Source organism: Fukomys damarensis, unplaced genomic scaffold, assembly GCF_012274545.1.
Source record: "Fukomys damarensis isolate Sample0158 unplaced genomic scaffold, DMR_v1.0_HiC HiC_scaffold_30, whole genome shotgun sequence".
NCBI classification, from domain to species: domain Eukaryota; kingdom Metazoa; phylum Chordata; class Mammalia; order Rodentia; family Bathyergidae; genus Fukomys; species Fukomys damarensis.
In genome coordinates this window covers 47,227,187-47,241,307 of record NW_022900942.1, presented here as the reverse complement: position 1 = coordinate 47,241,307, position 14,121 = coordinate 47,227,187, and the positions used below count along the sequence as shown (strand labels likewise).

The 14,121-nt window shown below is 42.2% G+C and overlaps 1 protein-coding gene across 1 annotated transcript in view; it reads left to right on the top strand.

Annotated features, from left to right (window-relative positions):
* The window catches only part of Fhod3 (formin homology 2 domain containing 3), a 433,804-nt gene that overhangs the window by 33,117 nt on the left and 386,566 nt on the right, over nucleotides 1–14,121 (top strand). Inside the window, exon 3 of the mRNA XM_010638036.2 lies at nucleotides 20–84. Within this exon, the coding sequence (XP_010636338.1) occupies nucleotides 20–84 (65 nt within the window). The remainder of the gene's footprint in view (nucleotides 1–19; nucleotides 85–14,121) is intronic.

Genomic DNA, 14,121 nt, shown 5'->3' with positions numbered 1-14,121 from the left:
TGTCTCCTGTCTCCCTCAGGAGGGGCAAGAAGCACAGCATCATCCTGAGGACACAGCTATCCGTGAGGGTCCATGCCTGCATTGGTGAGTGACATGGACATCAGGGCTGTTCATCCTCAGTGATCAAGCACACAGTGAGAGATGCCATTGGTATAGTGGTTGAATTTGCTCATTGGACCAGGCCCTTAGAGACACAATGAAGCCATTTCTAGGAATAATTTTGGAAGATCTTGTGTTTTGAAGACCAGTTTCCTTTGTTGTTTGGGTAATGACTAGAGCATGATGTAAGACAGCTTGCTGATGAGGTTCTTTCTGGCAGTGGTAGAGAGATGGGGTTCTTGGGATGTCGCCCATGTGAGCCTCTCACCTATTGAAGTGATCCTTCCCGTGCCTCCTGGTGGCTCCGTGAAGCCTGCTATGGGGAAGTGGTGTCAGGCTCCAAGTGCAGGGGATTGAAAGGAAACCTTGGGTCAGTGAAAGGTAGGGGCCCATGTGGGGATGGAGCAAACTGGTGTTAAGGGAGAGTGGGGAGATGTACTTGTTCAGTATGGGTTTCCTGCTGTGACTCGTGACACCACTGAGGCCATTCCTTCAGCCCTTGTTTTCTCCACCTCTAAGCAGCAGTGTAATGGCAGAACACTGATGACTTACGCTAACAGAAAACCTCATGAGAATTGTCCCTAACTGTGTCTTGGTTTCTTCCTGGCATTGGTCCAAGTTGAAGTAAGAATGTAATATAGAAAGAAAAAAAGGAACCAAAATTTACTTTATACATGGAAGTATTTCACATCTGTGAAATTTGTTTTCATTTAATATTTTCTGTGGTCATCATTCAGGCCTCTTATTAGAAAAATATAAATCATCCTGTTGAATCCTACCCTGCTTCTGGAGTGTGGTTTTATGGGTGGAGTGAAAGGAATGGCTTCTAATCCCTCCTCCTCTGTAGGAAACCAGGGATGGAGCGGGGAGCAGCTGGATATGGAAAAAAATTGGTGTCATTTTACTGTATATGGTATGAACTTTGAGGTATTAAGTGTGTTGTGTGACAACCTTTATCTCACACTGTGGCCAGAGAATGGTTCTTTAGGTGACTTGTAATCCTCAGGGGACTGGTGTGTCAGGGTTTGGGGAGGGTCTATAATGTTTCTGAAAGCACAGTAAGGTCCATAGGACCTACAGCCAACACTGACCACTGTACCACGCAACTTCTAGTAGCACTGAGTGACTGCAACCTCTATTGGATTATATTTTAGTCAGTTTCTCTTTCCTGACTGGTTTTATATTTCCATTTATTTTATATATATCAATGATGTCTCCCTAAAGAAAAAGCTTATACCCATCACTTTGGACAAACTCCTCTCTACCCTCACCCTAAATCTAGAACAAATCCAGGCACATAACATGTGGTGATACCATTGAAGTTCACACTGAAATATAGCTGACAGCCTTTAGAGATTGAGGACATAAGAGTTGGCATTTTCTAGGTACAGAAAGGCAGTGGGAAGCAAACTTCACTAAAATGGACCAGATCAAAATCAGAATGAACTGTTTTTAAGGAAATTCTATTGCAGTATGTCCTTAAATGTGCCAGAGGGTTTTCATGTTATTGACTTGCTGCATTAACTTCTATATCCTGTAGTTCCGTGTAATATATATAAAATACATGCTTGTCCCTGCGCATACTGATCACTGCAGCCACCTGAGCTCACACTCAACCTGGCCACTCCTGCCTTCCTGCCCCAGGGATTAAAGTAGTTGCTGACATGGCCAAAGTGTTTGTTCCCAAACCCCTTCTGTGTTTGCTCTCAAACTTCTTCATGTCAATTTCACCGGTTAGGGGAATTATGCAATTTAATGAAATGGTACCTATAGATTTTATAAACTCATGAAATAATGTGTATCAAAAGTTGCTCGGTCTTTGAAAATTCACTGAATGTTTTGGAAAAGACTCAAAATTAGTCATTACAAAGGCATTTATGACCATGTAAGTGGGTTATGGTAACTAGAAAAGGTAGAGGAATATCATAAAGATCTAGGATTCTACTCTTGACAAGTATCTTTATTCTTACTTCAAAGAAACTGAAATTGGAAATCATAGACCATCTTATTTTCATAAAAGAAGTTCCACAGGGATCTGCTTAGTAACTCTTGCTTAGAGAACTGTTTGTGCCTCACCATAGGTGCATCGTGACATTTGGTTGCCATAGCTGTCAGTTAAAATAGCGTGTTAAGGTGTGTATGTATTATTTTTGGAGGATTTCTGCTTTAAATCAGCTTTTTACCATCTATTTCATTGGGCTTGAATGTGGCAGGGCTTCACTGTGTAAATTAATACCCAAGAAGGCAGTCTTTCCTCTGTGTTAAAAACCAGCCCTCTTCTTTCTCACTCTATTTTCTACTATCGGTGAGCCCTGGAATAGATTATTGTAAAAGCACTAGATGCTATTCTTTGGTTTTGTATAGAAAATGGAATGTATACAGCATGTTTATGAAGTACCTCCTCCCATTGTGACTTAGTCTTTTCCTCTCCAAGCAGCATTATTAGATGTCATTTCTTTAGTATTAAAAAAAAAACCTGAATGATATCCAGTTTAAATGACAAAGGGAAAAATTAGTTTTCCATCAGTTGAGCCTTTGTTTCTTTTTAAAATTACTTCTCCTATGAGAGACAGGTGAATTATCATTATTATTTTTATTTTTTAAAAAGCTTGTGTTGTTGATTTTTGTTTTGTTTTGTCTTTTTTTTTTTGAGACAGGGTCTCACTATGTGGTTGTGACTGACCTGGAGCCCAGTCTGGACTCAGTATGGAGCCCAGTCTGGTCTCACTATGGAGCCCAGTCTGGTCTCGAACTCACAGTGATCCTTCTGCCTCAGCCTCTCGAGTGCTGGGATTACAGGTGTGTGCTACTATGCCTGGCTTTGTTGTTGATTTTTGGTACCGGGGATTGAACACAGGACCTTGCACTTGTGAGGCAGGCAGTGGCACCACTGAGCTAAATTCCCGGCCCTGAGACAGGTGAATTATTACAGTTTTGTACAGAGCGGCTGTCGTCATGGGCCTAGTATGATGTATAACATCCCCAAAGACTTGACTTTCCACCCTCAGCTGGCCTGGAAAGATCCAGGATCAGGATTTGCCTAAAACACTTATCAATTCATTTTCTCCAAAATGTTTCCCTCACCCTACACTCTCTTCCCTTTCACTTGTGTCTTTGTTAAGTATAGGAATGTTTAGGATCCAGGACTGCATGTTGATGAATTGGAGATGACATGCCTTTGGACTTCTCCAGTGTTAGCTTTGGAACCCTGTACCCATTGGGATGAGAGTGGAGTGGAGTCTTCATGGTTAGCAGCCCAGAAAACCTCATGAAAATGAAGACCACGGGGGCTCTGCTTTGATGGTCACAGCCAGCAGCCAAGACAGGTCTTTTTGATAATGCAACAGTTCTGATGCATTTGGCATGAGGTTTGAATGAGATTTTGGTACAAAGCGAAACCCTAGGCTTTTGTACCTTTATGCTCCTCTCTACTGTAATTATTTTCTCTGTAAATTTTTAATATGAACACTTGATATAACATATTGTAGGGAATAATGTATAGCTTGCCTTCTTCATCTAACTGTCCCTTAAAGAAATTAAATTATTGATGGTCCTTTTGTGAGCATTAACTTACAGATATGAATAAAAGATTTTGATAGGCACAAGAAGTCTGCATTTTATGAGGTTAGTAGAAAAAATAAGTGTTGTGATCCCTGCCAGTGATCCTATTTGACACCAAAAAAATATTCAGAGGGCCATCTGGCTTTGATGACTAAATCTCATCATGAAATAAAATGAGGCCGAAGAATTGTTGGGTAAAGAATGGAATCTAGGATGGATGTGTGTGTGTGTGTATGTAAAAGGTCAAAGTTGTTAGGATCCCAAAACTAGTATGTGAATGTTTTTTACTAGCTGACTTGGAAGGCATTTTTATTTGCCTTCAAATTTACGTGCTTCAATTTTCTGAAGTCAATCCTGTCCCTCTCTAAGAGAATAAATCTTGTTGATTAATTCCCTGGGATGCTGAAGATCCTGTGCTGTATAAAGATACAGCATTGTGTTAAAGAAAAGAGTAAAGATTCCAAAGTGCCATTTAGGCTTGCAGCTATGAAAGAACAGCTTGGTGCAAGGTCCTTAAAAGCATTTTCTCAAAACCAATGGGAAAGTGAGTTCTGCCCATGAAGATGAGATGGGGTAGTGAGCAGCTGGCGGGGTGGCTGAAGTAACTAATCTCATACTGAGATTAGTTTTTTGCTCAAAAGTCAAGTCACAGAGAAAAAGACCACTTTTAAAGGAAACAAGGGAATGAAAAGGCTGCTTCATCCATTGATGCAGAGAAGCAGTCAATTCCAACAGAAACATTGACAAAAAGAGGCATCGATTGATACATAATTGCAAAGCATTTTCTTCTTGCAGACTAAGCTGTGCAGCTATATGCTTTGAGTTTTAGTACTGTTGAGGCAAAGGAGTTGATTGCAAATGGCTCATCTCTTCAGTAAGAGCCTTCTGGAATGACTGAGGGGTGTCATTTTGTGTACCACTTGATTGAGGGGAGGTGGCTCTTTGGGGCAGGGTGTTCAGCAGGAGCCCGACACTGTGCATAGTCTTAGTGGAAAAGGATTCTGAGTTAGCTTTTATTGGCAGTGATGGAGGTGCTGTGTATATGTCTGTGTGGTGTGGAGCAGCAACAGAGGCCTAGGTATTCGTCTTCTTGCAGAGGTCTCCACACCATTGACCATAGCCTCAACACAAGGCCAACTTGGATTTGAAATCCTGAGTCTACCCTGCAGTGATTTGGTACATTTTTTTTTGTTTAACTTGGTCCCTTTTATACTCCATGAAGTCTGTGGACTCAATTCTGCCTGTGGCTCTATGTTCTATGTAAATGCAAGCTCTGTGGATTATTCAGATAATTATCTCCCATTATCTGTTTCCTATTAATCTGTCACAGGTCCCACAGAATATCCATGTGTCTAGAAGTCCCTTGGGTTTTGATGAGTGGAGATTTCTGAGGCAGATCAGCCTACCATCCTCCTTTCACTCTATGGGTGGCCACCACCCTATGTCTTACTAGACTGTGATTGACCCGCAAGATCATAGTCGCTTGGAAGCCTGGCCCACAGCGATGACTCATGCACACTCACACATTTCTGCCTGGTATGTGCACAGCCCACCACACAGTACAGCTCCATATTCACAACATCACCCACAGGGCCAAGAGCCCTCCTTGAAATGACATTCCATTGGCTTTCACAGATTCTTAACTTTCTATTTATTTTGTCTTTATTCTATTTGACTATATCAAAGAAATTCATTTCTAAAATATATGAATTAGACTTATCTGTTTCATGACACTTTTGGCTGCTTTTCTCAATCAGGGGGTCTCCTTCTATGAGCCAAACACATGATGCATAGACAAAAAACAGCCCACCTTCCAGTACTCAGGAGCAAGCTGCTTCCTGGCACAAAATCCATAATATACAGATCATCTTAGATGAGGGCCAAGGCTCCAAACCAGGAGAACAGAGGATTCTTGTCCTCTAGCCAGACCTTCCTAGCTCCTGTGGGACAGCTCCTACAGCCAGAGGTCGCAGTATGCAATTCTTCTGAGTTGAGAGCCTCAATTTCCTAGGACTTCCCAATATAAGGCCTGTACTGAGCAGCACATGCCCACAGTCAGGATGAAAGGATGGAAACCCAGAAGGGACATGAAGCCTATGTCGTCCACAGGCATCCACAGTCTGGCTTGGAAGAAGGCATGTTCAACATAGTCTGCTCTCCAAGACTGATAGCCATCTTTCTCAGCTGACTGATCTTCCCTCAGACTGGGAACCACACTGGAGGTCAGTGAAATTGTCCTTTGAAGCTTGGTAAAACTTCACTCACAGGAAACATTAGATGTTTTGGCAGCAATTCTCAGGCTTCTCAAACCAGCAGCAACTTCGAGACCTGCCATTCTATATGTAGAGAAGGGCTGAAGAAGGCATCATACAGCCTCTCAGGAGGAGCAGCAGGCCAAGGCAGAGAGCACCTGCCAGGGAATCCAGAGACTATCTTAGTCCCGTGCTTCTCAGCACTGAGACCACAAGAAAATGCCTTAGCATTTGTGGGCCACATTTCCCAGCCCCTGTACAGCTCTGGAGGGTAGTAAGGGCCCATGAAACCATGGATGGAAAAAATTCAAACAGCAAATATGAATCAGTGAACAGGGTTCTGGCAAATTTCTAAAAAAATGACTCAGGTAAGCTATGAAGATTTCTTTTGAGCTTATTGGTGGAGTTCCTTTCAAATTAATGAATTCTGTCACAATTTACCACCTTTGAAATATATGCAGATATAGTCGTTAATAACTTAAAGTTATTAAACCATGCAATGAATCTAGAATCAAGTCGTTTGAAAAGGTAACAAATGACTGAATGTGGGCGGTGTGTCTTGCATGATTATTCCTTGTCACTTTTCCCGGTCCACACACTCACAACCCAGTTCTAAGATTACAGAGAAATCATGTCACTTCCAGGAACAATTAGCAGAATTTTATGGGATTTTGTTTCAATTATGATAACAAAGCCATTGACAAAAACTTTTACATTTTATTTTTTCCTATGTCACTATCACTATAGTTTATGATCCTGAGATGGCACTTATAAAAATTCTTTAATTTTTCCCCCCTTTAAATTAAACCTTAAGGCCAGGGATGTAGCTCAGCGGTTCAGTGGCCTGCCTTGCAAGTGCAAGGACCTGAGTTCAATCCCTGGTACCAAAAATAAATAAATAAATAAAATTAATTAATTAATTAAACCTTAAATTGCTTGCATATACTAGTCTTCCCCAAGCTAAAATTCATCCCATTTGGTATTTCTAACACAACAAAAATGGGTAAAATGCCCCAAGATCCCCCAGGAACCCATTGCCTAACTCTCTCCTTAAGATATGAGCATCACACTGATACATATAAAATCCTAGAAAGCATCAGCTTAGCAAGACATCTGCAAGGACCCATCCTCCTTTTGAACTCCCACACTCTGAATAGCAAAATTTCCAGCAACAGAAAGTATCTTGTTTCCTGACACAGACTCTGATTGTTCAGTAACTAAAATGAAGTCGTCCATTTATGAGGACAACCACGGACACAGAGAGCTGGTCACTAGCACTTACTTCGCATTGCACAGGCAGCCAGGCTTGCAAGGATAAAGCGTTTGCACAATTCAGTAGCACAGTAGTCACTTGAGAACACATTGTCTTCCTTACCAGGGGTTATAGCAGAAGATTTTTCTGGATAGCAACTCTGCATTCTAATGATCAGCATGTGGTTGTAAGCTGCCAGCATATACCTTGTAAATACCTGCTATGGGTATCCCTACCAATATGACTACATTCTTTATCACCAACATTTTTGCTAGAATTTTGTGTTCCTTTTTAAGTGAGCAGGATATAAATTATTAGAACACTGCAAAGCAAGCACACTAAGAATGGTCCAAAAGTAATGCTCAAATGCTGTCATTCAACATCTTAAGATCTTTAGAAATTAAAGGTAACCAAGTCCTGAGATGCAATAAGCAATTTAAATAAATAAAGCTGGCCGGGCAGGGGGACAATAAGGGCACAGACATTCGAAAAAGCTGCAGTAAAGGACCTTCAATTTACTTGTGTCCACATCTGTTTCTTTTCTTGGTCTTCTTAATTCCCAAAGCTGACCAGTTCTGGCCATACCCACATGGCTCTCACACTACTTACCTCACAGGTGGGTGTCTCTCTTTATTCATTACTTGCATTTATGTTTACCTGCATGTGTGCGTACGCTGGAACTAGGCTTTAAATTCATCTTTTTTTATAGTTTGTTTGGTGTTTGTTTGTTTATTTGGTACTGGGGATCAAACTCAGGTCCTTGTGCTTGCAAGGCAGGCGGCAGAACCTCTGAGCTAAATCCCCGGCTAAATTCATTTTCTTATTGCTCTTCCCATTTGTGGTGATCTTGCTCGTGAGGTTGGAGGGCAGACAGAGCTGTTTTGGGCTAGTGACCCGAGACAAGACTGTTTGGTGGAACAACATTTGTGCCCTTTATGTTCGAAGTGCCTGTTTCACTCTTGGGGAATGGGGCAGGATGCTGTTGTTTCTAAATATTCCTTTGCTGATGAGCCAACGAAGAAGGAGAGGGCTCCAGCAGGATGATCTGTGGATTTTGTAGCGACTGTGGTTTGAGAGTGTTGGTTTAGGGCCACTGGGTGACCCCTGAGGGTGCCTGTTTCCATGCTGATATGGGATGGCTTTGGGAAACCTTCTCGTCCCTTGTTCTTTGGCAAGGTTCCTCCTGAGTGGGCAAGTTGTATGCCCTAGGATGATGATGGCAAACCTTTTAGAGACTGAGAGCCCAAACTGCAACCCCAGACCCACTTATTTATCACAGAGTCGCAACACTGCCGTTAAACCTGAATGCTTGGCTGCTGGGGCAATGGTGGAGTGACTTGGCTTGGATGCCGACAGAGAGGGCTTTGTGTGTCTGTGGCAGCATGCATGCCGTAGGTTCGCCACCATGGGCCTAGGATATCATTGGCCTAGAATGAGTAAATGGATGGAATGGAAGGGACATAGGGATTTAGGTCTGAGGATTTGTCAGAAAGCAGAGTTGATGTCACTATGTGTTGCGATGCTCTCCTTGCAAGGGGTTAAACATAGGTTATTCCTTTTATCCTCCTGAAACATATATTATCCTTGCTCTTTAGAAGATAAAAGATTCACAGAGATTTGATAGCTTACCCAGGGACAAAGCTAAACAGCAAAGAGGAAATTCACATCCCATTTAACTGCTAAAAGGAAAAGCCTGGTTTTATTGTAAAAGGTAATTTACTTTTTAAAACATTGTGTTTTTATAAAAGCAGAAAGAAATTTCTGCTAAACACTTAATACTTCTTACCAGGCACTAAGCAAAGCTCCCAGCAGTTAGCATTTCACTTTATCCAAACAATAAACTTTGAATGGAAATTACTGTTCTCATTTGAAGCTGAGGAAACAGGGGTGCTCAGTGCCCAGTCATTTAGCTGAGGACCCTGGGGCAGAGCTGAAATTTGGACCCAGGGCTGCCTGACTGCAAGGTGATATATGCAACCTCTGTGTTCTGTTTCCTCCTGCCCTTGACTTGGCACTAACTGTGCTCCAGTATCTATCTGGCTGGGACCTTGACTGTCTCAGCTCTGGGCTGATGTGATAACACTGAGAAACTGTGGCCTTAGATGAGTGACCTCATTTAACAAAAGGAGATGATACTATTCCCTTCCAGAATTGTCATGAGGATTAAGCAAATATTTCATTGGTGCCAAATCCAATAAAATGCTTATACTGGATATTGATGTGTTGATCCAAGGTACAGACAAAAGAAGGTAGTGTGTGCTTTGAAATCAGGGAAACTGGAGTTTTAATCCTAGCCCTGCCCGTGTGTGTCTATAAGCAAGTTATTCACTCACTGTCTGTTTATTTATAGCAGTATGGTCAAGGGGACCCAGTGCCTCATTTCGGGTGGTGATGTGAGCCCTCAGGGAGAGAGTGTGTCACAGATCCAGGCAGACATGGTTCCCTGCATCTGGCAAGCCCTGGGCAAATGGTGGCAGATGGCATCATGGTTTTCATCACAGAAGTTTTGTGTTTTGTTGCCTTTTCACTCATTGGAGCAAAGTTGGGATGTGGCTCTTAAATAGTTCTCCCAGGAAGACACCTTCAGAGGGTCTGGACCTATCCCTAAGGGCAGCACCATTTTGCACAAAATGCCCATTTTGCCTCCAGTCTTGAAGATCCTACCCTCTTTAATCCAGAACTGGACCCCACAATTATATTAAGTATTAATTTGGGGCAAGAAATCTTGGAACTCTTAAATATGAAGTTCAAGAGATGCCTGATTAATGTGTCTATTTTTTCTTCTTTATTATTGAGCTTATTGGTACTTTTTAAGTAAACAGTACAGTTACATTCATCATTGGGATCTTGTACCTTTACGTGACAGGTCTTGGTTCTCATTTTTCCCCCGTACCTCTGCCCTCCCTTTACCCACTTGATCATTGTGTTTAGAGAAGGTATTTGAAGCCACTTTTTTCTGAAGGGCATGTAGATTCAAAATGGGAGCTCACTAAACTTCCATTCAATTTTATATTTTCACAAAATGAATTGATCAACCTAAAGCCCAAGGGCAATTCTAATCCCAGGATTCTTCTCAGCTTCTGGCTCTGGGGTCAGTGTTGTGAGTCTCTTCTCTTTAAATTATCCTGTTGACGCTTTTTAAAATCTTTCAGTTTTGGTAAGCACCTTACAGTCAATGTATTTCCTGAAAAACTAATCTTCATTGAAACAAGTTTGTTTGATGACAGCAAGGGTGCTTCCCAGCTAACTTTCTGTGTGTTTTTTGCTGTGTTCTCCCCAAGGATGAACAAGAGGGTTTGAAATGGAAAGGTAGGAACAAGCATGAGCTCTTTAACACATGCTCAGGCATTAATCAAGACAGTTGAATGTGCAAAAAGGAATAAAAACACCATAATGTATCATCAAGTGCCAATTCCATTTAATAATTGTAAAATTATAAAATTGCACCCCACACACTATAAAAGTACCCCTATATATTTGTATAAGTTGACATTTATAAAACATTTGAATAGACAATTCAAGTAGTATCTGAACATACAGTCTATGTTTTTCTCTACAACGAGTGTATTAGTGATGGTAAATTTTCACTACACATGTAATCATGAATTTATCCACTGACTTAGTATCTGGAGAGTTTGTTCTTATGACATCTTTGGCTCAAGATACCTAAGAAACTGTACAATGAAGTCACGCATGGCCCTCCTCTGTCTTCCTTACGTGGATACTGGGCACTGGGTGTGGATGCTGGGGTTGGGGATGGTGACACTGTTGGCTCAGGATGGCACGTCTGTTTACTAGGTGTTGGCTCACGGGTTCTCAGGAAGCAATAGAGAGTGCCATGGAGCACTCATACTTCATCAGAAAGCCATAAAAAGATTTAGCCCATTAAGGACTTGGAAAAGAGGCTCCACAGAGCTGTCCTGGGGAGAATTCCTGGCCGTGTATGTCACCCATGTGTGCTCACTTTAATGGAAGATAATGGAATCTTGAAGAGAGGGGATCAAGGCAGGCATGTGGGACGAGATGGCCTCAGCATGCCCAGAGAAGCCTGTGCCAGGCTCCTGGAGGGCACACGGCTGGGGAATGTGGGCATCGGGCTGGGATGGGGATCCCTGGCCTTGTGGATGGAAGATCAGCCTTCTTCCCCTGCCTGTTCTCTGAGCTTTGATATCTTTTCTGACATCTGGCTTGAGGTCTGGCCTTTGTCAGGACTTGTAGAGGCTCAGGCTATAGCACAGGATGTTAGGCAACATGGGATTCTGCGTGTAGCATGTCATTAATGGGCCAGACAAGAGACCTCTGGTCCGGACCATGTGGGAAGAACTGCTGATGTCACCCACAAATGAGGTAGTACTTAGAGTCTACGAGTAGATATTCAAAATATATCAGTTTTTAAATAATCCCCCCCTGCATGTCTTCATTTTTTTTTTCTTAAAACAAATGATGTAGGAGCCCAAACCAAAATATAACCAAACAAATACAGTCCAGAACTGTGGCCTCTGTTCTGGATAAGGTCCTACTCAGGTCACGGGGCCCAGACTACAGTGGAAGATGTTGGTCCCCTGTAGAAGTATCTTACTGGAGGGGAGATGGTGGTGAAGGGAGGAACAATAGGATCTGGAGTCTGGAACCAACATCATCTGGAAGCTGCACTTGGGATATGGCACCATCTCTAAACCTGAAGACACTCATGCTTCCCAAAGTGTCTTGGGTAGCTCTGTGGGATTTTCCTTAGGGTGAGCTTGGTTCTTGTCAAGATAGCATGGGCTTAAAAATATCACTTCGTTTATATTGTTGTAACATTAAAATTTTCTAGATTTCCACCTGACAGAAAATAATTCATCAACATTTATTAAATGTCTACCAGGCATACCTACTCTGTGAAGTGCTATAAAGGAAATAAACAGGCATATAAGAAAACATGGTATAGATAGGTGCCATGATTTCAATGAGTAGCTGCATGTTTGGAGTTCCAGCTTGTTCTGATTCAGTCTATCCCTGAAGTGAACATTGATAGCTGAACTTTCTGCTATATCCACTCTTCCCCTCGCTTCATGCTGGGAAGGCTGGAGCCATCACTTTTATGTCCTCAGTGCTCATAGCTGATCATTGGCCTCTTCTCCAGAGGTGTGGGGTGATGTGTCCACTCTGCATTTCAGAGAGACCTCAGGGGAAGGGTGGAGGGGAAAGGGCCTTGACAGAGAAGGAAACCAATCATGGAACTTCCCAAAGACTCAATTTTTGCAGTTGAACTTGGGGAACATAGTTTATTTAAAAACTGGAGAATATAAATTTGAAAATAATTTTTGCCTCTTTTTAAAAGTATACTTATGCAGAGACTTTCCTTTACTCTTCTTGCCTTTTTGGGATGTTTTTCTCCAAGGATGTGAGGTGTAATTGAAATGTATGGTTTTAGAAATGGGAAGAAAGGAGCTAAAGGCGTAGGGAAGGTAGGATGGGTAGGGGAAGGGTAATAAGGGAAAAGAAAAAAATGTGAGATAATGAAAAGATGAAAATAAAGTGTTTGTAGATGGGGAGGGGAGGCGGGGGTGAAGGGAGGGCAGAGGTAAGGGAAAAAAATGAGAATCAAGACTTGCCATGTAGAGGTACATGATCCCAACAATGAATGTAACTGTACTGTATCCCTAAAATGTACCAATAAACTCAATTAAAGCTGAAAAAAAAAGAGAAATGTATGGTGAGTGTTTGAACTAAAAAAATTTACTATAATAAAATATAAATTAACCTTATTTCCCCTTAAAATATTCCCTTTCCCTTTGAACACACTTATCTCATTGTTTTTGCCACTTTCTGAAGCAGTTTTGGAAGTCTCCTTTCATGAATGTCTTTAAGAGGTGTGATAAAAAATATAGTGAATGAATGCAATGGAAAGGTAGCTCAGTGGTTCTGTCGCCTGCCTTGCAAGTGCAAGGACCTGAGTTCGCTCCCCAGTACCAAAAAAGAAAAATATAGTAAATGCGGATTTTGAGTGCCATCCAATAGAAAGGCAACCTTGAAAAAACTATTACTGTGTGTCTTCATCTACCTTATTCACTGGATTCTCTTCCTAATCCCTAAGATAATTGGACGTGGATTTTCATTTTCCTCTTCTGGGGTTTATCTCAGGGGAACTTTGTGGTCTGCTTTTCTTGTTTGCAGAGAGCAGGGAATTCCCCTTGTCTCCCATGGAGGACACTTGTGACCTCCCTACACTTCTCATCAATCATGCCTGAGAAAAAAAGAGAACTTGGGAGAAAGGTAAACAGGTGACAAGCCCCTCCCTCTTCAGTGACTGTCCATTCTGAAGGCCCCCAAAGCCTGATCAACTATGGGTGAGCAGACTGCCCTCAGCCTGGGTCAATAGTTCTTTCCAGAATGGCCCAGAAGCTATCGGCAGATGGAGTAAGCTTTCATCTGCCCACCTGTTTTTCCCTTGTGGTCTGGGCTCAGGAGGGAAAGACCATTGTTATTTACTGCCCTGAGAAGCATCATGAAGAGATTCTCTACAGCCTGGGTACAGGAGCTGGAGATGCGGTGTTTTAGCTCAGCCCCGTTCCTGCAGGTCTGGGGCTTCCTGGTCCAGCAGCCTATACAGGTGAACTAAGTTCCTGTGTTCATGTGGACCCGATAGGCAACTGCTCCTGCTTCCTTCCTCTTGCACCAATTCTGGCTTGGAGGAGTGTGGCTCCAAACAGTGTAAATTGGAGGTACTAACTGCTCCTGCTTCCTTCCTCTTGCACCAATTCTGGCTTGGAGGAGTGTGGCTCCAAACAGTGAAAATTGGAGGTACCCTGAGCTAGGCTCTTTTAAAGGTCATTCTAAAATTAAATGGCACACAATTTGTGGTATAGAGCCAGCTGTTCTGGATGCTTGCTGTTTGAGAGGAGACTGAGCTTGTGTCCTGTTGTTGTGCTGAGCTCTGTTTTCATGTTTTAGGAAGCCATTCTCTGCCTTGGG